The sequence below is a fragment of the Phoenix dactylifera genome, unplaced genomic scaffold (genome assembly GCF_009389715.1).
Source record: "Phoenix dactylifera cultivar Barhee BC4 unplaced genomic scaffold, palm_55x_up_171113_PBpolish2nd_filt_p 000861F, whole genome shotgun sequence".
Classification (NCBI taxonomy): Eukaryota; Viridiplantae; Streptophyta; class Magnoliopsida; order Arecales; family Arecaceae; genus Phoenix; species Phoenix dactylifera.
The window spans coordinates 123,768-147,579 of NW_024068224.1; the positions used below are offsets into that span (position 1 = coordinate 123,768).

Here is a 23,812-nt window from a genome sequence, read left to right on the forward strand (position 1 = left end):
GTTGGCAAAGATTATGGCCCTCGCCAGCGGGTTACAGTAGCTCGGCATACGGCCCTCGCCAGCGGGTTATAGTAGCTTGGTTTAGACCCTGCCAACGGGGAACAATAGTTGGCAAAGATTATGGCCCTCGCCAGCGGGTTGCAGTAGCTCGGCATACGGCCCTCGCCAGTGGGTTATAGTAGCTCGGCTTACGGCCCTCGCCAGTGGGTTATAGTAGCTCGGTTTAGACCCTGCCAACGGGAAACAATAGTTGGCAAAGATTATGGCCCTCGCCAGCGGGTTATAATAGCTTGGCTTAGACCCTGCCAACGAGGAATAATAGTTGGTAAAGATTATGACCCTGTCACGGGTAATAATAGTGACCATAGCTGCACTATCATATGAGAGCACAAATTTTTAAGTATGAATAATGATGAGTACGGATTTCAAAGCATGAATAATGATGAGTACGGATTTCAAAGCATGAATAATGACGAGTACGGATTTCAAAGCATGAGATAATGACAAAAGTTTTATGATGCATATCCATGTTTATGAAGTTGCATAAATGGACATGCATAGTTTTATGACTGGTTTGTTATATGAAATGCTTACTTTGTTACAACTGTTAGTTTCTTAAATTAATGCACTAGTATGAGAAAATATTATGCTTGATCAGATAAGATTATGCATGGTTACTTACTGAGCTTTATAGCTCATACCTATTTATTTATGTTCTTACAGATGAATAGGAGATGCTAGGAACGAGGAGCGTGACATGCTTCAGGGTTATCGGGAAAAGAAAATGACACATTAAATGTTGCTATTTTTAGATGCTTTGTAATCAATCTTTTATTGATGAAACATTTGAAGTTTTTTTTTTTTAAGTGGCTGCATGTTATTGCGGGTAAAGGTTTGCAATAGCACGGCCGTGTCATGATCCGAATTTGGGGCGTGACACTAACAATCTCGACAAATTTGCTAAACGAATATCCCGACAAAACTGAGAAAAGGAAGGCATGCCCACTGATGCTGTTTTGGTCTTCGTAGTTGGGGCGAAGTCCACATTACTTGGAAAGAGAAAAGGAAGGCATTGGCAATATTTTATATCTGTATCCATATGGAGATGCCACCCCCTTAAAAGAGGCTCCATGGAATGCCGGGATTTAAGGCATTGACAGGGGGAAAAATATCTGTATCAGTCTCCTAGTCAGGTGAATTTGTTGACTAAGCGACCTCTGACAACTGAAAAGTGTTCTGCCACATTGAAGACCATCCGTCTCTACAACTTGGTCAAGCATAAGCAATATGAACAGCTTTATTATGTTGGCTTGGGTTAATATCTCATACATGGTTTACAGATAGGAACCACCACTAAATTAAAAGTTCACCTAAAAATCATCATTCATCAAAGAGGGTGAGGCATGGTGTATGATCAACTTCTGTTTTTATAGCTGAAAAATAATGATAACACTGCATAATCTGACTAAGAGGTTTGAAAACTTCATTTGTTCTGTTAAAAGCTGTGTTTCTAAATTCTATATGTATATATATATATATATATATATATATATATATTTTTCTTACTTCGTCAACTTTAGACATGAAATGATGGATAGAACCCATTCTTCTCTGGAGTCATTATGGATAAAGAGATATGTGTTTGGTTTGTGGGATGCCTACTGATACAGAGAAAAGTTCTGTGCAGAGACCGGACACAAGCAGCTAGTGAGAATTAGTCTAGAACTCCATGGGCTATATGCAAATGATGAAGATTGGTTAGATAAGAGCTTTTTTCCCCATTTTAAAAAGAGATTTTTTTTTAAAAAAAAAAAAGTTCTGAGCAGCTTATCCATCTACGCATCCGAAGGTTTGTCTAATATAAAGCAGACATAGACCAGGAATGGTTTGAAGGACATGTGAATTGAGTACATAATTGATCACTGGTTCTGATAAGACTGAACCATAGCATATTATGACATGTGATGTGGGCCTTCCAATCATCTGTCAGCAGAGAATGTGCATCAATCCATGTGGAGCTGAGCATTTAGAACATGGGTGCAGTACTCCCCATAACATGGGGCAGGACTCTAGATGTATCCCCCAACATGGTAGACCATAAAACATTCCATCCATCCAATTTAAACCATAAGGAATTCCCACCCCATATAGGCAGTTGCCCACATTCCTCTTTGTAACATAAGTGGAAGAAACCAATAAGCTGAAATTTCTGTCAAGAGCCAATATTGTGGAGCACTAAAAAAGAGTACAGACATCAAAAGAAGAATAAAAAACCTCAGAGATCAGAGACCATGATAGATTCTTGGCTGCAACCTAAAGGAGAAAGGAGCAGGATGCAAGGACTAAAGAGGAACAAGGGTACATCTTGGGAAACTTTATCTTTTCATTTAGTTAATAGAACTTTAGACTAGAAGGCACTCCAGAAGTCAGACAAGCATGGGAGAGAGAACAGACTTTTGCAGTGAAAGCCAAAATTAATGGCCACTGCCTGTGATCTCGAGACATCCAAGACTTTTCAAAGGCATATGAGAATCCAAAGCACCAAGGAGTGAGTTTGCGGCCAAAAGGCCCAAACTGAGGGACAAATCCCCGACTGGTGCTCAAAGATTGGAATCCTAAGCATCAAGATGCGGCTCCCGCAGATACCAGAATCAGCCATCTACTTGGTGGTCATCATTCCCCTGACAGGGTCATCATTGAATCACACCCAATAACACCAGCGACCATTGTGGTCAAACCCAAGAGATGGTATATGAGGTACATAGGCTAATGAGAATTAAAAACCTACGGCCTGTTTGGAGGTGGTGGTGGTGTCATTTTGTGTTTTATTCTCTGCAAATTAATAAAACACGGCTTACGCTGCATGAAGATTGATGTTGAAGATGGCATTATGTTTATTTCTTTGGAAGCAATACATTTTTGCTACCAAAAACTTAATCTTTTTTAACAAAAAATCATCATACATATTAATTCAGTGTAATTTATTTTTTTTATATTTGAAAATAAAACAAAAAATAAAAGCAGTACCAAATTTTGGTAAAAAAAATACACATGTTTTTATGTTAAAAAGATATTTAAATGACAAATAAAATGGAATGGTAGTAGTAATCTTCTAGTAAAAATTAATACTTACGTGTTCAATAATCAAGGATTCATGGATATTCAACATTTTTAGTAGTGCAATGTGGCGGCGAACACTTCCAAGGATCCATACTATATATTTAGGATAAAGGATCGGATTTTTAGATAGAATTTTAACATGACATCAGAGACCACGATCCTACTTACTAATCCATATGTCGTCTCTTGTTTCAGATTGTATCCCTCAGACTCTACACGTGGGAGAGGATATTAAGGAATAATAATCTTACACCATATAGGTTAAGAACTCTTATAGTACTTGTATACTTTTGGACTCATCCATCTAAATACTCAAATTTTCAGATAGGATCTTGACACTACATATTTAGGACAAGGGATAAAAACTTCTCCACCCGCCCATCCTCCAAGAGCAAAAGCAATATCAAGTATATAATATGTATGCTTTAACAAAAGCACTATATGTACTGATAAAGTATGTTCATTACACAAAATAGTCCTTTCCTTTGAGCTTTTGATACCGAATACATGAATATATTATAATAAAAGGAGAAGTCTGAGACCATTTGTCCAAAGACTAGATAAAGCAATTTAAACCATGAGACCATGCATGATAATCGGAGAACAATCCATCTAGTAGGAAATTTTTGAATTAGGAGGAAGAATATTGGAGTTTGAAAATATTTCGAAGATATTGTTGGAGAATGGGAACCAAAAGGAAGGGAAACTCTGTGGCCTCTATTTTTGTTCATTTGGTAATGGGGTTTACGTACCCCTCTCTTGCACCAAGAAAAATAAAATAAAAAAAAATCAACAAACAACAATGACAACGGAACCTAGCTTTTCACTTAGGGCTTGTTTGGTTCGCGGGAAGCATTTTTCCTCCTAGGAATATGATTTCTGGAAAGCAGATTCTTAGGAAGAGGATACCTAGGAAAGTACTTTTGGTATGTTTGGTTGACCAAGAAAAGTGACAAATTTCCAGAGTGCTTATGTTTGGTTGACCATCCACTTTTCTGAAAAAGTTATATATAATTTCTATTATACCCTTAACAAAAATTAGGTTTTTAATGCCTCTTTAATGCTTCTTTAATGCTGAAGGGTCTTTTTTGAAAAAAATAAAAATGGAGTGATTCCCGCCTCATGAGAAAATAACTTTTCCATATTTTTCATGGGAAAAACTTTTCCATGAAATGTGGGAAACATATTCCCATGGGAATACAACTTTTTCGTCTCTCTCCTTTGAAAACTCTAACCAAATAAGAGGCATCTCATTACTTTTCCGTTGACCACACTTTCCCCTCTTCTTTTCCCGCGAACCAAACGAGCCCTAATGTGTAATAAAAATTTAGCAATGAAAGCTTCATTATGATTTCCTACATTATAATATTACATTTCAAGAATAATGAAAAAGAGAGAAAAATTATACTTCGTACATTGCATGAATATGGTATTCATGATGCCTAATAAAAGTTTCTTCATGAAGGCTCAGTTTGTTTAGCGTTCATGGCTTCTTATATGGATACCAATATTAATGATAAAAGTTTCTGCTCAACCATTGTTACAATTCATAGCTTAATGTATAACAAATATTTAATTATCAAAGCTTTCTATTTATTATAATTCATTACAATGCCATATTGTATTTCAAGAGTAGTTAGATACATAAACATAAAAAAGGTCATACTCCACACATCACACGGGTTGTATGCTAGTTTTGTTTCTAATTTCAGGATACATGACTGAAAGCCAAGCTTTAAGTAGGCACTGGCATATTAAACATTGATCTACATAAATTAATTGTCACGTATGGATTCATTTTTTCAACCTCAAATCTATCATCATGAGATGACCATCATTTCCTAACTGTAATTGAATCAATGGCCGCCTAAAAGGAAATAACGGCTAGCAGACCAAAGGAACCGGTCATGCATAGACTGATGCACACATACAGGCATGCTCTTTTCCCATAGCGATAATGAGCGCTTGCCGATCTCATCATTTCCCCCCCAACCAACATAAAGGCCGTGGAGGACCGCATCAGCCTTTAAGTGAGACAAGTGATCGAGAACGCATCAAACCTTGGTCAACTTGAATTAGGAAAAATAGGGAGACCTAACCCGTTCCCAGCTTTAAGAAGCTTCATTTCATATCTGGTTCAACCCCCACTTGATAGCACTAATTTCAGCTGAGCTTTACTGAAATGGGCAAATCTGATTCCACTCTGAACATACAAATGTTTCATGATACAGGCATTTAAGAATAGTTGCAATGAGCTCAAGCAGCATCAAATCCAATCTTGTTAACAAATTCAGGCCTGGAAGTAATTCGAGAATACCAAGTAAAAGCGAAAAAAAAGCCCCAGCTGTAAAATTTGGTATAACATGGTTTTCCAATAGAGATTTCCAGTTCATTTCAAGCAATGAATCAATGTTTATACATCCAAATCCATGCCAGTGTATTTAATCTACATCGAGGTATATTCCAAAATTTTATTTATTGGAAAAATGTTTGAGTTGAAGAAACATCCACCTTTGCAATCATAAATATAGGAAATCACCAGTCATCCAATGTGCTCACCAAGCTTTCAAGTCCTGACTGCCTCTTGCCTCTTGACTGCTTTATTTTGGTTCTATTTTATTTTATTGTGTACCCTGTATCTTTCAGAACTGGGTGCCTTCAAAGGCATCCCTCAAGATCAAGGTCTTCACAACATGAGTCTTATAGCCTGGCTCTTCGCAGTTCTAGCTTAGCTATGGTGCCTAGATGGACTTCATCGGGGCCATCGGCAATTCTTAAAGTCCGCGCGGTTGCCCATAAGTGGGACAAAACAGTGTCCGATGATAAACCGGCAGCACCATGAACTTGCATTGCCATGTCGAGCACCTTCAGGGCCATCGTTGGTGCTGCTACCTGCCAGAGAGGTGATTGGTTTTATTTCTCAAGCCAGTAGGAAGAATGGGAATATTCAGGTACAGTTCATGATTTTACCTTAGCCATAGCAATAGTTCCACGGGCTTTCCTGTTCCCGGACCGGTCGAGCTGATCAGCTGCCTCCAGAACTAAGAGTCTTGCCTGCTCCAGTTCTACTCGACACTGCAAACCCCAATGACAGATCATGATGTCAGCATTTTTCATCAACAAAGACACTAGATTAAGATAACCCAAATGTTACAAAATGGCCGCACAAAGAGATTAAAATTGCAAGAGTTTACATGCATTAAGGATATTCTACAAATAGAAAAGAGCAATTGTCAATTTTATTTCTTTCAACTAGAATATGGATTATGATGAAAGAAATGACAATCAGTTCCACTTTGCCAATTTCTATCATTAAATAATTCTGGGTCAGGAATATAGATCCTAATACAATTAAAAAGGGTGGAGAAAAGTGGATGTGAACCTATGGGGTTTGTTCTTTGCATGCATTTGAGACTGAAGAAGAGTAGTTCACATAATGGGCAATAATAAGGGCCCAGGTATATACTTGTTTCATGCATGAACATGCTGGATGGTCAAGGAAGGACCGGTAGTGTCAAGAATAAAGTAAATGCATGACCTGCAGATTATAAGGTTACTCACTGAGACGGTGCAAGTGTGTGCAGAGACAATCTGCAGCCCTGGAAAGGGGAAATACTATGTCGAAGGATATGAAATAAGTGAAGACCTAAGATAAACTGGACAATAATCATGCAGAAAGATCTCAAACAGCATGCATTTAAGTTTCTGGTTGGTTGCAAGGAAAAATAGAATTTTCCAATGGAAAACATTTCACGGATTTGGAAATTAAGTATGACGAAATTTTCAATATTTTATGGAAACAAAGATATGTAAAACTAGTTTTTTTAAAAGGAAATTTGCTTTCCAGGCAATTCCCCTGCCCACCAAATAGGTCCAAATTGAGAAGGTAGTCTCCTTCATAATAATGGATAGCAGATTTTAAGTGCTTGGAATAGGATGCTCATAGGTTGTGATTGATTTCATGCAAATATCAATATGCTAGAATGTATGGTTTACATGAATTTTCAGAATACATGGGGTTTATAACATGCATTCATTTCAAGCATACATTCACTTCTATAAAGATTCTGTGTAAAGAATCACACATAAGCACTATTAAATGGTACAATCTTAAGAAATGACGGCAGTCCACTCATTCCAAGACACTCAAAGCACTAGTTCTCAAGTTTTCTGCCTTCTGCATTAAGGTGGCAAACTTAAGTCCTCCAAACCTATGGCTATGTTTAGTGGATGTATCAGCAAAAAGATTACCTTGGCAATGTCTGACAAAAAGGAACCTTGCTGTGCAATCAACTTTCCAAAGGCTTTCCTTCTAAGAGCCCTTTCAACCATCATTTGCATGCCACGTTCTGCTGCTCCTATCAGTCTCATGCAATGATGTAATCTTCCAGGACCCAGCCTACCCTGCAAAGATGAAGATGTTCAGGTATTTCAAGTGTTAGGAGCTCTTTAAGAAGATATTAACTAATGCTTACTTGAGCGATCTCAAACCCTCGTCCTTCTCCAAGCAGGATATTTTTTACTGGCACGCGCACATTTTCAAAAGTTATTTCTGCATGCCCATGAGGTGCATCATCAAAACCAAAGACCAATAATGGTCTCTTTATCTGCACACCAGGAGTATTGATATCTACTAAAATCATCGACTGTTGTTTATGTTTAGCAGCAGTGAAATCTGTTTTTCCCTGCATGGCAATTCATATCTTTGGTTTATTTGGGGGTGACAAGAAAAAGAAAGATAACATCATTCATGTGTCTCAGCACCTCATGTGATGACAATAGTTTAACTCACCATAACTATAAGAATTTTGCATCTAGGGTCCATTGCTCCACTTGTCCACCACTTCTTTCCATTTATGACATAAAAATCTCCTTGTCTGCATGAAACATCATCGCAGAAACAGCTAAAGGTAAAAATCCATTTTGGGTGCATACTAAGGCAGTTGCCAATCAATGAGAGAACAAAACCGGTAAATGATTCAACTTCATGAATCATGACACATGAGGAGCAAGAACAAGAATAAATCAAAAAAATGAAATAAAACAACTCTTTTCATAGGAAGAGTCCATATAATTATATTAGTATACAAGTATGTGATCCAATTCACAGATGAACAAACAACAAGTGATTCTTTCTGTTGGTGACCATGTAAGGCCAACTGCAGTCTTCTCCCCACAAAAAGGTGCATCTGAAAGGAACTGATCTCCCATCATTATAGGCCATCAGGTTTTTATCATTAAAAAGGTTTATTGCCATAGCCAAATTTCTCTTCTATCTTTCTTCGTTCCTTTTATCATTAAAAATTTTTTTATCTTTCTTCTTCTTCTTCATCTTCATTAGTTTCTCCTTTCTTCATTTCCCCCATTTCTAGACTCAAAAACCCAGTGAGTTAGATCCAAGCAATAACTTTTCTTTTCTTTCTTTCTTTTTTTTGAAAAAAAAGGTCCAAGCTAAATACCAGGATGCAATTCTTTATCAGCCAATGCCTGAGACATACCCCAAACTAGCACTTGCAGCTCCACCCATGGTAACTTCGTAAAACAGTCAAAAGAGAGCCTTACATCTCTTTTTATTTTCAACTGTTGTTCAAAATTTCATCCAAAACCGAGTTTTCATGGGGGTCAAAAGGAAATCTTGCTTCATAAGTATTCACATCACATTACCATAATTCAGTTCTTGTTCGAATATCGTAACACCCTGATGGTTTTGTACATTCTTTCATCTTCCAATTTACAACTCGCTTTGTCCAACTTTAGCCAGTCACATCAATAATAACATATGCAAAACAGCAAAAGTTTTTCCTCTCAAACATTTACTTTCTGTTCATCAAGTACAGTGCAAACATGCAAGTTCTAGTGGAAATTCATTAAGCAGGCTCAACTACTGGAACTAGGCCTGCTGTACAATTCTCATATAAGATCTTGGACATCATTGATCAAGTTATTTAGATTATTCGTCCAACCAAAACCATTTTAAATTATATCAATTATCACATTTATATAAAATTTCTAAGTCTAACCCTCCTTCGGAATCAACACAGCATGCTTTCCATCCTTCTCATTAATATTGACTGGTTCTAGTTCATAGTGAAAACAACTTAACTCAAAAGACATTGAGATAATGTTTTTAAGTTGATAAATCTGAACACAGTGCCCATAAGTCTGTCTATGCTCACTAAAACACGGTATAGATCATTTAACTAGAAAAGCCAACTAAATTGAATTTGAAAAAAAAATGCATTACTTGAGTATGCAGAATGAGGATAGAGTGAACTACCAAGTATATAATACATATCAGGCAAATAATTATTTGATATAAATATATGGTACTGGCTGTTGTAACAGGAAATAACCTATAACTGATGTAAAAATGATGAGAAACAAATTTGAAGGATCAGAAAGGACTGAAGTACGATTACCCAACCAACATCCCAATTTAAACGGAACTGTACCATTATGAGAGTGTCTTTCTGTACCAAAAATAAAAGTTACTGAAGTACCAAGTGATGAACAGGAAAATGTATGTAAACAATTTGCAAATTGCATGTTACTCCAACTAGAAAATAAACCAAAGAAACAGTGATGAACCAAACGCTTGCAGCATAAATGGAACGCAAATGATAAAAGTTTAACAATTGTGCAGGTGATATGCCTGGGAAGACAACATATAGTCTTTGGCAAGAAATTTGCGTCTTAAAACCACAGATTGTTTCAACCTGCCATATGATCTTACCTAGTAATCGAACATTCAATGTTGGTTGCATCAGAAGATGCAACTTGTGGCTCAGTCATTGCAAATCCAGACCTAATTTTCCCTTCTAGTAAAGGAATAAGCCACTCTTTAAGTTGTTCCTTGGTTCCATATCTCAACAATACCTAAAAATAGAAAATCATAGCAGGAATCAGAACATTTATTGTCATGCTATATGCAATCATTAAATTTGACAAAGCACTGAGACTCAATAACTTATATTGAACTTATATATTCTTTCTTCTACACTCTGCTTGCAATGGATTTAATTATCAAAGAAAAGCAGTCAGGATACTTCCAAAATCACAACATGATTGCAGGTAGAACAGTAAAAATGAGATCATGGTTTGACCTTATTCTCTCTCTCTCTCTCTCTCTCAACCCCCCCCCCCCCCCCCCCCCCTTCTCCCTTTTGTAGCAAGAACAACAGACCTTGAAAAACATATTGTTAAAATAAACAAAGGTGAGGAGAGATACAATGATATCCAAGAGGAATTGCAAAGAAAAGCAGTCAGGATACTTCCAAAATCACAACATGACTGCAGGTAGAACAGTAGAAATGAGATCATGGTTTGACCTTACTCTCTCTCTCTCTCTCTCTCTCTCAACCCCCCTTTTTTTGTAGCAAGAAGAACAGACCTTGAAAAACATATTGTTAAAATAAACAAAAGGTGAGGAGAGATACAATGATATCCAAGAGGAATTGCAAAGATTGTCTAGTTTCCTCAATGGCAGCATATTTATTTAAGTATAATGTGTTAATGGTTGAAAAGGATTTATAAGCTTTTATATCAAATCATGGATCACATTATACTCAGTTGTATTATCGATATGGTGAAGAAGAGGTGTGGAGGAAATGGCGAGCAACTATCACCACATTATAAAGTTGAAATCAAGGTCGGAGGAACCGGAACCGGGCACCGTACCGGTTCTTCGGCAGCACAAGGCGGTATAGGTCGTGACGGGTTTATACCGATGAGGGCACGGTACCGTGGGAGAGAGAAAAAGAGAGAGAGAGAAGGGGGAGAGATGGAGAGTGGCTGGCGGAGGGTGGCGGACGCCGGCGGAGGGCCGCAGGGGGCTAGCGGAGGCCACAGCCTCCGCAACCCTCCTTCTCCCTCCCCCGCTCACTCTCTCTTTCCTTCTTCATCTTCGGCTCCGACAACGGATCTCATTTTTGTTGCCAAAACTGTACCGGTGAGCTACTGGTATGGCTCGGGACGGTTCCGCCGATCTTGGTTGAAATTGATCATCATTTCCAAAATCTACTATATATTTCATTAGTACTTTTAGAATCAAATTTCCAAATCATGGTCTACAACCTCAACATGAACTCAGAGTACGAATGTGAGACTAAACCCCTATAAGTCTACAACCTAAACACGTCTCCCTGGGTCACTCTATTACAGTCATCCTTCTGCTGATTGTCCCCCCAATGCATTGCCCTGCTAAGCTTTTTGACATAGCAATATTGCATCACCATCCCAAGGGCATGATGCATGCATTGCAACTGCTCATTATTTCTCAAAATTGAGTCATAGCATCTAGAAACTTAGAGATTTTTTTTCCTGTAGCTGTTCATGCCAAACAGGTACCACAAGTTTTAGGGGCTATCTATAAAAATAATGTCTAGCATCCAAATGACAAGCACCCATGTTTGACGAAAGCATATTTCAGCTTTCCTTAGACCATACTCCTTTTCCAGCAGAAGAGTCCCAGCCCACAAGTGCATCAACAGACTCAACATGCCAATGATGGCTTGGCAAAATGCTGTAACCTGGATCCTTTGATTTACCCCAAAACTGGAAAGATTTGAAGGATCTACACAAGCCCACAACCCAAAACTCGTACCCAAGCCCAAGTAGCATTGCTGAAAGCTTCATCCAAAAGCATGGCATATAAACTATGATACGACCATTAACCCTGCAGTGAAGATGGCGAACAGTATGTAATGTCTACAATATAAGCTGTTTATGTTACGGAGGATCATTCACATCCAGGGTACCAATGGGCTAGGCAAGACTCAAGCCTGAATAGAGCCCATTGCTTAAACCTCAGGTCCAAGGCTGACCAGGCTCAAAGCCAGACTGAGGGTATTAGGCCCAACCTGACCAGAGTTTGGACACTATTTGCAGGCAAGGGCAAGCTCAAATTGGGCCACAGTTCCTTTCCAACACGTTCCCAAGCAGCCCAATAAGGTTTGGTCTTTACAATAGGGCTTCAGGGAGCAAAAATTGAGCCCAACCCATTTTTCTACAGGTAGGGACTCTTAGGTCACTTGGGCTGGGGGGAGTGGAGGCAGTTTATTTATAACAAGTCATAATAAAGATTATGTTAGTTGATTGTGCGGTGATCATTTGAGCATCTCTTATCTCATTTAAAAAGTTTCCAGTATTGCTTTTTTCGTTAAACTTCAATAGCTCAAGATCCTTACATTTAAGGGCTTGTTCGAATTTTCCTATAGGATTAGGCTGAAAATCCTGTAGGATTCGTGAATTGGGCCAATACAACCAGCAAGATCACATGCTATAGGCTAGGCTAGATTTATATTCATAAAATTCCTAAGAATAGTTTTGAAGTGGGACGGTCCGAATCCCATAGGAAAAAAAAAAACAATGAGGTCTTTTTTTTCTTCCTGCAGGAATGGGCTGGGAAAGGTCTAGTTACCATAAGATAGGCCAGGCCTTATATTCCGTAATCCTAGTAATCATGTTTCTAATCCTGAGGATCCAATAGGATTATCCAAATAGGCCCTAAACGTGAAAGCTCACTTTCTTGCATTATTTGCCATGAAAAAGTAGTGGTTTGGCTTGTCATTTAAGTATATGAATTGCTGCAGTATTGATGCTTAAAAGTCTACACAAAATTTTAAGGTCATTTTTAAGGAAAAGAAAATCTCCTGAAGTTGTCAGACATCAAATAATTGTTTGACTCCAATGAAGATTCTCAAGGACATTTTCCATCTAATAATCTGGATGCATAATTTTAAACTAAAATATATCTCTGGTGCCTATGAAATATTAGTAAAAAAACACCACCTATTACAGATCATGTTCCTTTCATGCAAAAATACTCATTACTTTCCATTTGGAGCCAAATTCAGTCCCGAACTAGAGTTTTTTGCAAACTTAAGTATTTCCAAATTCTTTTTGAGTCTCCTCATGACCAGGTCACCATAAAGGGAGCAAAAGAAAATTTTGCTACTTCATTATCAATATAAAAAGATATCACAAACCAATCCATCAAATGTATAACGATGTAATTCATCGATGTAGTAAACATTAAGCAGTCACAAAGCAAAATAAACTGTAAACATGAATTAATGCCACTGCTAATAAAAGACATTTGTACTGAAACTATGGCAAATACTATAAGAGGTTCACAAGATCAAAACACAGTCATTAAAGCATTTAGGAAAAAAGGGACATAACTTTGATGGGTGCTTTCATTTACCTCCATATTGCCAGTGTCTGGTGCACTGCAATTAAAAAGTTGTGGTGCCCAAACTGAACGGCCCATAATCTCACACAAATATCCATAGTCAAGGTTCGAAAGCCCTGCACCTAGTAAATGATCATTCCAATATCCTGAAGAAACATGATCTTCCCCATCAAAAAGCAGTTTCCTTGCTCTAGCAGCACTGTCCAACTGCAAATGAACCACAGTCAATACACAACTAATTACCAATAAAATATGCATCACTTCATAACCAAGCAGCAACTGCTTAAAAATAAACTAATAGAATAGAAAGCAATAGATCAAAACCAACAAAATTTGTTCCATATATAAGAGGCCCACGAAGATAAACAAAAATAAGGAGTATATGGATAAAATGCATACAGGAATCCACAAGTTCCACAGGCCTTCTCTCTTTGCTAACTCTTTTAATTTCTCTTCTTCTGGATGAACTGTCCAGCGTGCATTTGATTGTGCAAGTTTGTAAAACTCATTTTCCATTGGGTAAATATGATTTTCCGTAAACTTCAGTAATTTATTACGAAGTTCCAAAACCTTTTGACTGGGTACAAATTTGCCCTGCCCCTTTGCAGGGTATGAATATTCTTTCTCTTTATCCAACTTTTTCCAAGAAACTTCTGAATCCAGAACACCTGAATACATCATATCCCAAGAGTGAAATGTTTGTAGATCTCTGAAACAACTAAAATCTTAGTGTCGAAAAGATCCTGATATAGTATTTATAAACCATACATGCAGACTATGAACAAAAATTAAGTTTCTTATCTTGATATCTAAATGAAAATGGTGCAAAAATATAGGAGATCAGATTTTGGTTCAAGTCATAAAGGTCTTCTTCTAACAATGTGGGTTTCTGCATTGAAAAATAAGACTTAAATACTGGCATTAATTTGCTACCAAGCTGTCATAAAATGAGCATAAAAGAACAGAAGTTACCCAGACAAATCACTACAGTAACCGAGTCGACCTCAAACTATGAGGATATGCCATATGAGTTCGTTTATGCCATTTATTTCTCTACAAGGAGTACCGCAACTGTCAACCTAAGCCACAGAACAGCTGAACTTGGAACAACAATTAACAGCATATTTCACAATATAGTGCTTATCAAGAGTATTGTTAGATGGAGTTATTCAGCACTCAGTCATGACCTTAAAAAAGTAAGCATGCAGGAGATCTGAAGTGAATTTTATCATTTAGTAAACAATATAAACAGTAATTGATGCCCTGAAAGCATAAGTTTTTCTAAATGAGTTTCCAATACCTTCAATTCTTATACTCTTTTTGAGTAGTTCAACAATGAGGCACCATGATAATTTTTTAGGAAGATGATGCTGTATAGGCAAAATCACCTAAACCACATGGTTTTGACAGTTCAAAGTTTAATGCTTTGAAAAATCCCAGAGTTTTAAAACTACAGCTAAGCTATCAGGGTTCATTCAATCAGGTTTTGTTCAATGAGGTGGTTCTGTCCACTTCAAGTCAGTCCGCACTCTTATGAAAACATAAATGGTTTTTGTTTGAGAAATTTTCCCAGATGGAAGTTAATAGAAAAGGTATAGCTGATATAATTGGTGATGAATACTGAGCATTATCATCATTTGCCAGCAACATCCTAAGAAGATAACCTAAGTTCCAGGTAATGCTTCTAGTAGTACAGTAAACCTTCTACATATTAATATCTAATAAGCAGATTATCTCTAATATCTAATATGCTTCTGATGAATGAAGTCGGTCCCATGATTGATATAAATAGTCTTTAAGATATATTAACAAATAATCTTTTCCAGTCTCAAAATATCATATTATGTTTATGAGAAAAACACAAAATATCATATTATATGATTACTATTATCTACATGCATAGTGCATCCCTCCATCATATATCTTTTCCATATCCGCTCCAAAAAAAATAAAGCATATAGCCTCTATTTCATTCTTTACTTCTATCTTCTACACTTCCAAATGTTTTTATCTAATCTCAGAGTTTCACATTTTCCATATTTTCTTTTCCTCTTTAAGTTTTAAAAGAACTTTGAAAATTTAGATTGAAGTCAATAATCAAGACTGTGTCAGAAACAGTTCTGACAGGACCTCAAAACTCAGTAACAACACGATTTAAAACTCCATTTGACAGAAATTCTTTACAATGAGAATAAAACCAGAACATCTAACATACACAAGAATGCTCACAGAAGTTAATATTTATTGGCATGAAAAAGAACTGCTTAACCACTTAACAAGATCTGAAATTAATTTAATAACATAATTACCTTGTGGAGGCTGACTAGGAAGCACAGATTTTTGATTAATAAATGCCCATGCATAATCAATCAAAACATTTGCTAGTTTTCCAGCATATCGAGCACGCTCACCACCAGAAGCATTACCCTGCATTTTTGTTCAGCACTTAAATACAAATAAACAACATGTTGAAATTTTGCATTAGTGAGTGTGAATACCAAAGTCCATCTGTGATATACTCCTGCAAAAATAGATGCCCCACGGAACAAAGAAAAGGCAACATAGAATTTCCAGCCTGCAGCTGGCCAAGGTTTTCCCTGAGATTAATTTCAGATAAAAAGGTTAGCAACAGTAAGAATCTAGGGGACCATAGGCCAATGTGATAAATGAAGTTGCAACAAGAAGATTGCTAAAAACAGATTCATCAAGTCAGTGCTTACTGAAGCAGAGCAGTATACGGCCAGGTATTCTGCTAGAGAAGGAATGCCTTCTGGAGTACCATTAACTTCAAATCCTCCATATGATCCTCTATCAACTAGCATCATATCCACAATATAAGGCTGCAAAAAGAAATAAGTCAAGTTTGAATTAACACTACTGTATTAACAAGCTTTAAGACAATTATTCCATGCTTTGCAGGCTCCATTTTAAAATATTTCAATTGACGATAATTACAAATTATAAACTCTATATAGAGCTAAAAATTCATGATAGTACAGATTAAACAATATGGAAAGATTGAAATTATACCAGACATGCACTATGATACATGTGACGGATTTTTGCAGTATCTACTATGATGTTTCTTACCCATGAGCAGAGTACATTTGAAAATGATTAACCCACATTTTAGCTGCCTGAATCGGCGGCACATGCAAAAATAATGAAGCATAGTTAAAAAAAATCAGTATCGGAAGCACCTAAGAAGCAGTAATTTAGAAAAACAAATTGTTTCAGCCAAGGTCTGCGAACCGATACCGGAACCTGCACCGGTCGGCTCCTGGTACGGTTCGGTACCAGTTCGGTGTCGAATCGAACCAGTAGGGCGCTTTTTTTTTTTTTTGCAATTCTCAAAAAATTTAATGGTAATCACTCTTTTCAAACTTTTTCAATGAATTTAAGTCTCATTTGATATTTTTTTGATGTTTTCTTGATTTTTTTTGATATTTTTTGATGTTTCTATGATCCCGGTTTAACCTAAATGATGCATCTTATTGCTTTAGCTGGTGGCCGCACTTGGTGGCATTATTGTCCGCACTGTGGCAATAATGCCACAATGCTACTTGACTCGGTGCGAACCGCAATGGGACTAGCCGACTGGTTCCGACAGGTTCAGGCCGGTTCCAGCCCGAAAAGGACCAGTTTCGGCTAGTCCCATTGCGGTTCCAGCTCATTTCCTATTACTGCCCAAACTAGGCGGTTCGGCCAATTTGGCAGACCTTGGTTTCAGCAATAAATGATGCTTGACCTGAAAGGGGGTGGCAGCAAAGAGGGTGGAAGCATTCAGAAGTGACTGTGAAAGAGAAAGCAAGCATTCGAATGATTGAATAGGGTGTGATGCCCTGGTTAGAACAACTCAAACTAATAAGATTCACATACATTAACCTAAATGCGAGAATATTTAGCACAACCTGGATAAGAAATCCATGTATATGATCGTAGGCACATGTAAAGCATGTTAATGTTGTACATAAATTTTTGGCATATTTTAACCATATGTTTTTCCATCACTCATTCATTACATTATTGCAAATTCTGAAAGTAGCTGAAGTAAATTTTGGAAGCGGCAAACTACTCCAAACAAATTAAAGCACCTGAATCCTGATACATCAAATTTTCACCACGTGAAAGTAATATGGAAGGATCATGGTCTATTAAACACTTAGAGACATAATTAATAGCCTCCTAGAATTAGAGAAATGACAACGCAATCCATGATGACATGAAATCCTTTTAATACCAGAAGATAGGACAAGGAAATGAGTACAACGAAAACAGTGACAGTGAATATGTTATGCAAGAAATGAATATCATCAATTACAGAAAATGTAGTAATGATATAATACAAATAAAGCAGTATACATATAATTACAAAAGAATGAAAGAAAAGGAGAAAGTACCAAGCTGCTGTATGCAACATCACACATTTGGTTTCCCAAAGTTGATAGTTCCCAATCAAGAATACCAATAACTTGATCCTGTAGAGGAAAAAGAAGAAAATTGTTAACCTTCTTGTATAAATATCAGAATAGCAGTATATCAGGTGCTTATTAACTCCAAGGGGCGTTCATCACTTTTCTGGACCTCAAACTAATTGCTGTCCAGTGTCAATGTCTTAGGGCCAATTATAACATCAAAAGGCATATTGAAAGAAAATGCTGTTAAGTATTAGAAGAAATGCTACAAATTTAGTTCATTAACCCATTGGCAGGCATACAAAAAAGATGAGATTACCATTACTCATCTTTAGATAGCTTGAAAGCAATAGCCAACTACAACATGCTATAGAACCCTCACAAGAGCCATGGTTAAAAGTTGCATCCTTCATTCCAGTAATTTTTGTTGGAGAGTGGGATAGTCTCACTTTGGATAGGCAAGGGACTTTAGGTGGCCTTAAATACACGAGCCCATCCTCCTATCACTTGTTGGCTTGTTGCGCTTCTTCGGATTTTTCCCTGCAGGTTCTCCATGTGCGAAGGGGTGTTAGAGATTGGGATAGCCCACATCGGACAAGCAAGGTATGTTGGGTGGCTTAAAAACACATGAGCCCATTCATCTATCAGCTTAAGCTTTTGAGCTGGATTGCTAACATGGTATCGAAGCCAGCCACCCCTTAGCTATTAATTTTGCTCCCTTCTCCCCCATTGCTTTCCATGTGTACCTAAAGTCCCTTGCCTATCCGATGTTGGACTACCCCACTTTCCAACATTCCCTCGCACGTGGAGAACCAATAGGATGAAACCCGAAGAAGGGCAACACATGAAAAGCAAAGAGAGAAGAACAAAGCGAAATGGACAGCTAAGGGATAACCAGATTTAATAGAATGTTAGCAATCCAGCACCAAAAGCTTAAGTTGATAGGTCGATGGGCTCATGTGTATTTCAGGCCACCTAATATCCCTTTCCTATCGGATGTGGGACTATCCCACTATCCAACAATATTTTGTTATTGTGGTCGGAAAGGAGAAGAGATGGATCGACCTCCAATAATATGATAACATTTGGGCATACAAGAGCCAGCCTATCATAATGTTCCTCTCCCCTTTCGTCGTTCCAGATAGATCACGTTTTATCAAGAAAAAAGAAAAAAAATCATAAAATGGCCTCAGCAATAAGATCCGAACTTGCGCTTTTGGGGATCACTCATATGCATATGCAATTATGTGCGTGTGCGTGCCTGTAAACACAAACTAGTTCAAACAGAGCTTTTTTGTAAGATGTACTGAGTGTCTGTAAACATAAACTAGTTCAAACATAGCTTTTTTGTAAGATGTACATACCTTAATAATTTTCTTTAGTTTGTAATACGGAGCTTGTTAAGATGTAACAAGTGTATTTTAGTTTTTCTTCATGAGAAAAAGGAACCATAATTTTGAATGTATACACAATAAACATAATAATTAAAAGTGTAGAGCATAGAGATATCGATTTTCATTATAAAGCTATCCAAAATGGCCATCTGCTGACAAGATATGATTATCTATATTTCAATTCAATGCACGCCGAGAGATATAGGCATAGAAAACAATACTGATATCCTCTCTCTCTTCCTCTTACTCTCCCTGGTATAATGCAGCTATTTGTTTGAATAAAGCAAGATGCAATTGCAACGTTTGAGCAAATACGCAAATTACCAACCTTGACAGGATGAAAGACTAGGTTATCAATCCGAAAGTCCCCATGAACAAGACCAGTGCCTGATGATGCTGAAGAATCTTCATGTGGAATATGTTGTTTCAACCAACCAGCCAGATCCAGCATCTTAGGATTTCGATCAGGTTTTCCTTCACCAGTTGAAGCAAGATATTGTTTCTCCCACCTTTCTACCTATCACAAACAAAAGAATATTTTCATTGAAGCATATCAATATTAATTCTTCATGTTCATCTAAAAGTCTACAAGTCTATTAAGAGACCTGGTATAGTTCTAGATGGGGTGGAAGCGATATTTACAACATTCAGTATTATAAGCAAGAGTAAGCCTTGGCGCAACGGAAAAGTTGCTCTATTGTAATATAAAGGTTACAAGTTCGAAACATGGAAACAGCCTCTCCAAACGCAGGGGCAAGGCTGTGTACATTTGACCCTACCTAGACTCCACAATGGCAAGAGCGACTAGGATGCCCTTTATTTAGTATTATAAGCAAACTTAACAATATGCCTAAAGTAATCTTTATTAATTTGCTAAGTTTATTTGATTCATGCAAGGTATTCTGGCCCAACTTTACTAGTTCAAGGAGTAACTACTTTAACTTTGCCTTTATTTGGTTAATCTAATATATGCTTCTGAAAACACCCTCATTTAGCAGCATGTTAATATCAAAAGCACACCAGCTTGCATAGGTTAACAGACACACAATGAGGCACCAAATACCAGACCAATACAGACATGCTGCTGACACTCCAATAAGGAGGTAGAAGTTCAGCATATATGAACATCATAATTGATAAGAGACTGCTGAAAATGACCAAGCCACCCCAGATGCTTCACTACTTTATCCTTGAATCACTCAGCTTCCCAATTCCTCTGATGTACTTATGTTTACTCTGTCCCACTTGTATTACCAAACATCCATCACAAAATTCTCATCTCTATGCCATTATTGTCATATTGTCCACACTTCTTCCTTTCATGGAACAAAAAGGTTCACCTTATTTAATAGTAAAAAATCAGACTAAAACAGTAAAATTATTCATGAGAATAAATAATCCAGTTTTCACAATCTATCCCGGCAATGGCTACTGGTTCCACACCGAGAGCATGAACTCATTAATAAAAAGGTTTTTCTTAGTAAGATGGCCACCAGAGAATTTGGAAGCATCCTTATACATGGGCGGGAGTACAGGGAGATCATAATTCCATAATAAAGCCATCTGAAGTAACCAAATGAACTCACCTGTCTCTTGCAGTAGTTTTCCCTCCTCCCAAATTTTTGCAGCCCAATGAAATCCACATTAACTTTGTGCAGAGAAGCTAGAGCTTTCGCAGTTTCTTGATATATTGCCTTCCTTCTTTCAGGGACAATTCCCTGAGATAAAGAAATGAAGGATTGGTTAAAACATTCATCTATAAAAGTACAGATTAGCAAGCTCAGACCTTCCTAACCCAGGTACACACTTTGATATAGTAAATAACATAAGATAAAGTGTTACCAACTACAGAAAATACAAGAAAATAAAGGATCGTGAATCTTACTGGTAGCTTATTATCTAGAAATATCCGTCCCTCTAAATACTCCATAATATAGAAAGATGTTCCAATTATGCTCGTATCAGTACACAGACAAAAAACCTTTGGAACTGGAACATCGGTATGAACACCTAATGCCTTGAGAACCTGTTTCATCATCAAAAAAATTAAATGCCTAACACAGGAGGGGCAGAAAAATAACTACAATAACACATGAAACTGCAATAGAATTACAGAATTAAATGGAAGAACTATTTGTATTGCAAATTGGCCTATGAAATATCATTATACAACTCCTTTTTGCTCTGTATGGTAAAAGAGCCATGCACAAATATTTTAATAATCAACCAAAAAAAGGTGGAAGAAAATAAGGCCAGTGCATGACAGCTATTACATTGCAATGGAGATACATCTATAAATTGTTGTATGAACAATGACTCGAATACTTCTCTTCACCTTTTTTTTAAGAAAATAATATAAAAACTTTTAGCTAAAGGTATTTGAACTAAGATTAACATAAGGCCAAAGTGAAAATCAGCATGTAGGCACGTCAATATGTCACAATGCATGACAAGTTGACAATTATTGAGTTATGAAAACTACATATAAACTCCTGAGCAAATAAAACTACCAAGGACCCAGCCTTTTCAAATTCAACTTGATAAGCATAAACTCGCTGTTGATTTTTAATATATCTTACTGAAGAGCTACAGGAAATAGCTAGATCGGGTGAAATGAGGAAAAACAACTATGATTTGTAAACCGTCTGGTTTGTAATCAACGAACATGTGATAAAAAGGAGCATCGTGCATGGTGACTGAATCGGAAAATGTTCTAAAGAATCACATGTTCAAAACTGGCGATGTATTCATCCAATACAAAAAAAGAACCCACCTTTTCTTTTATCAAATTATTAACTTAACTTGTGCTACCAGAACAAAGTCCACAATTTCTAACAATCATTACTTCAGAGGAAGGATAATTATCCATAATTCCACTTCATACTAAACCCAAAATTCGGTCTTTTCCTTTTTTCCCAAAACAATCATCCAATATATAGCTCACAACCCGGGAAAAATTTGGATATAAAAGAAGAGAAGGGGAAGAGGGAAACCTGGAACTCCCTCTCAACAGCATGGGCGGACTGGAGGAGAACCCCGGGGGGTTTCTTTCTTAAGACGTAGCGCTTGACAACCCCAGGGGAGAGTCGGGAAACGGCTTCGAAGCAGAAGGTGGGGTTGGACTGGCCGTGGCCGAACTGCGAGACGGTGAGGTCCACCGGCAGCGGCGGGAAGCCCTCCACGTTGGCCGCGGCGTAGCGGAGCAGCGCCGCCTCGTCGAACCGGCGCGCCGAGTTCACCGGGTTGAGGAGATCGAAGGTGCGCGTCGCCATCGAAGAACCCTAGGTAGCTCGGAACCCCGAGCGAGAGATGTCAATGGAAGGCGAAAAAGCAAAGCGGACGGAGTTAATACGTTGGAGGTGGGTGATATCTTGTTCCAATGGGAATGGGATAGGGCCCGCTTGTGGGGCATCAACTGGATATCCCGTCCCGTGCGGCTCTATGACCTATGCTGGCTTCCGTTGGCTGTTATGGATATCATCGTCGCGAAAGGCTTGGGCCAGTTCCGTGGGTGAATACGATGGTCTTAGATATGGCCAGGCTGGCTTCGGCGCTCGTTGCCGGATATAATAAGCCAACGATAGTAGGCAACAGCCATTTATCCGATAATTTGATTGTGGACCGGCCAACCACCCAATTGCTAAACGGGGCCCACTCTTCCAGTTTGCTGCTGATACAGAGCGGATCATCCAATCATGCGTGAGTAGCGTTTTAACTTTTGTATTTCGCATCGTCAAAACTGCTGGAAAACTACTATTTTGCCTAAAAATTATTATATTTTTATTTTATAAATATATTATAAAGCAATAATCTACTAGAAAAATTTAAAAGATTGAAAAAGATTTGTCTCATCGAGGTGTATGATATACGATTCACCCCCCACGTACAAATTTACGGCAATTTTATCCTCAAAATACAACAACCAACTCAATCTGATCCTCCTTTAGAAGAACTCTATCGGTAAAACAAACCCTCAAGAGATAGAATTAGATTAAGATTAATACCGAAGAAGCCTATTTATAAACTCTATCCAAAAAATTGAAAATTGGAAGAAGCATCTTACAAAAAAAGTATTTTAAAATATTTAAAACAACTAAAATTTAGAAAATTAAAAATAATAATTTTTTAATTAAAACTCCAACAAAAACAATATAGCTAACCACCTCTCTGTTTTGCTTTTCGTTATCATGTTGATAGAACTTAAGACGCCATATCACAAGGATAATGAATAGGTCAAATGCCAACGTTTTGCTTTTAACACCAACTTTTTCCCATTAAAATATTTGCCAAGAACCATTACGACAGTAACAGATTAGTTGCCAACACGCATTAATAGGAATTTTAAATTTTTTTAGCAAAAATATGGTACGTGACAACATTTCAGATTACGGCCATCATACTACGACTACAACAGCATTATCAATAACAATGGGAACTAAGCAGGAAAAACGTTGAAGTTGATTTGGCGAGTTCAAAGTGCCGACAAATTGAGAGGGCCAAGTTGGGTCAGCAGGAGCAGGAAGTTGAAATCCATTGGCCAGTTTGTCTCGACCAGCTGCTACCAGGTCTCCTTAGATATCAGTCAGGGGTAGTTCTAAATACACCCCCCCTATTGCTCATGACACCCCCCAAAAATTAAAAAAAAAATACCCAAACTAACCTTTAGTGTAATTACCATATTGCCCTTGAAA

At 37.6% G+C, this 23,812-nt stretch overlaps 1 protein-coding gene across 1 annotated transcript; it reads right to left on the minus strand.

The window, feature by feature from the left end:
* Positions 1-5,465: 5,465 nt before the first annotated feature.
* Positions 5,466-22,469, minus strand: LOC103711411 (probable acyl-CoA dehydrogenase IBR3). Its single transcript, XM_008797543.4, has 16 exons — positions 22,115-22,469; positions 21,007-21,147; positions 20,708-20,839; positions 19,450-19,638; positions 17,713-17,790; positions 16,033-16,152; positions 15,811-15,909; positions 15,622-15,739; positions 13,712-13,980; positions 13,325-13,519; positions 9,854-9,996; positions 7,913-7,997; positions 7,596-7,805; positions 7,372-7,524; positions 6,091-6,195; positions 5,466-6,012 (listed from the first exon to the last, which is right to left on the minus strand). Exons 1-16 carry the CDS (start codon positions 22,391-22,393, stop codon positions 5,821-5,823), a joined length of 2,508 nt encoding a protein of 835 aa, XP_008795765.2. The 5' UTR covers positions 22,394-22,469; the 3' UTR covers positions 5,466-5,820.
* Between the last annotated feature and the right edge of the window lie 1,343 nt (positions 22,470-23,812).

Coding starts and splice junctions, on each gene's coding strand:
- LOC103711411 (XM_008797543.4), bottom strand. CDS start 22,393: ATGGCGACGCGCACCTTCGATCTCCTCAACCCGGTGAACTCGGCGCGC. Junction 21,148..22,114: donor CTGTTGAGAGGGAGTTCCAG/GTTTCCCTCTTC, acceptor ATGATGAAACAG/GTTCTCAAGGCATTAGGTGT. Junction 7,806..7,912: donor GCAAAATTCTTATAGTTATG/GTGAGTTAAACT, acceptor ATTGCCATGCAG/GGAAAAACAGATTTCACTGC.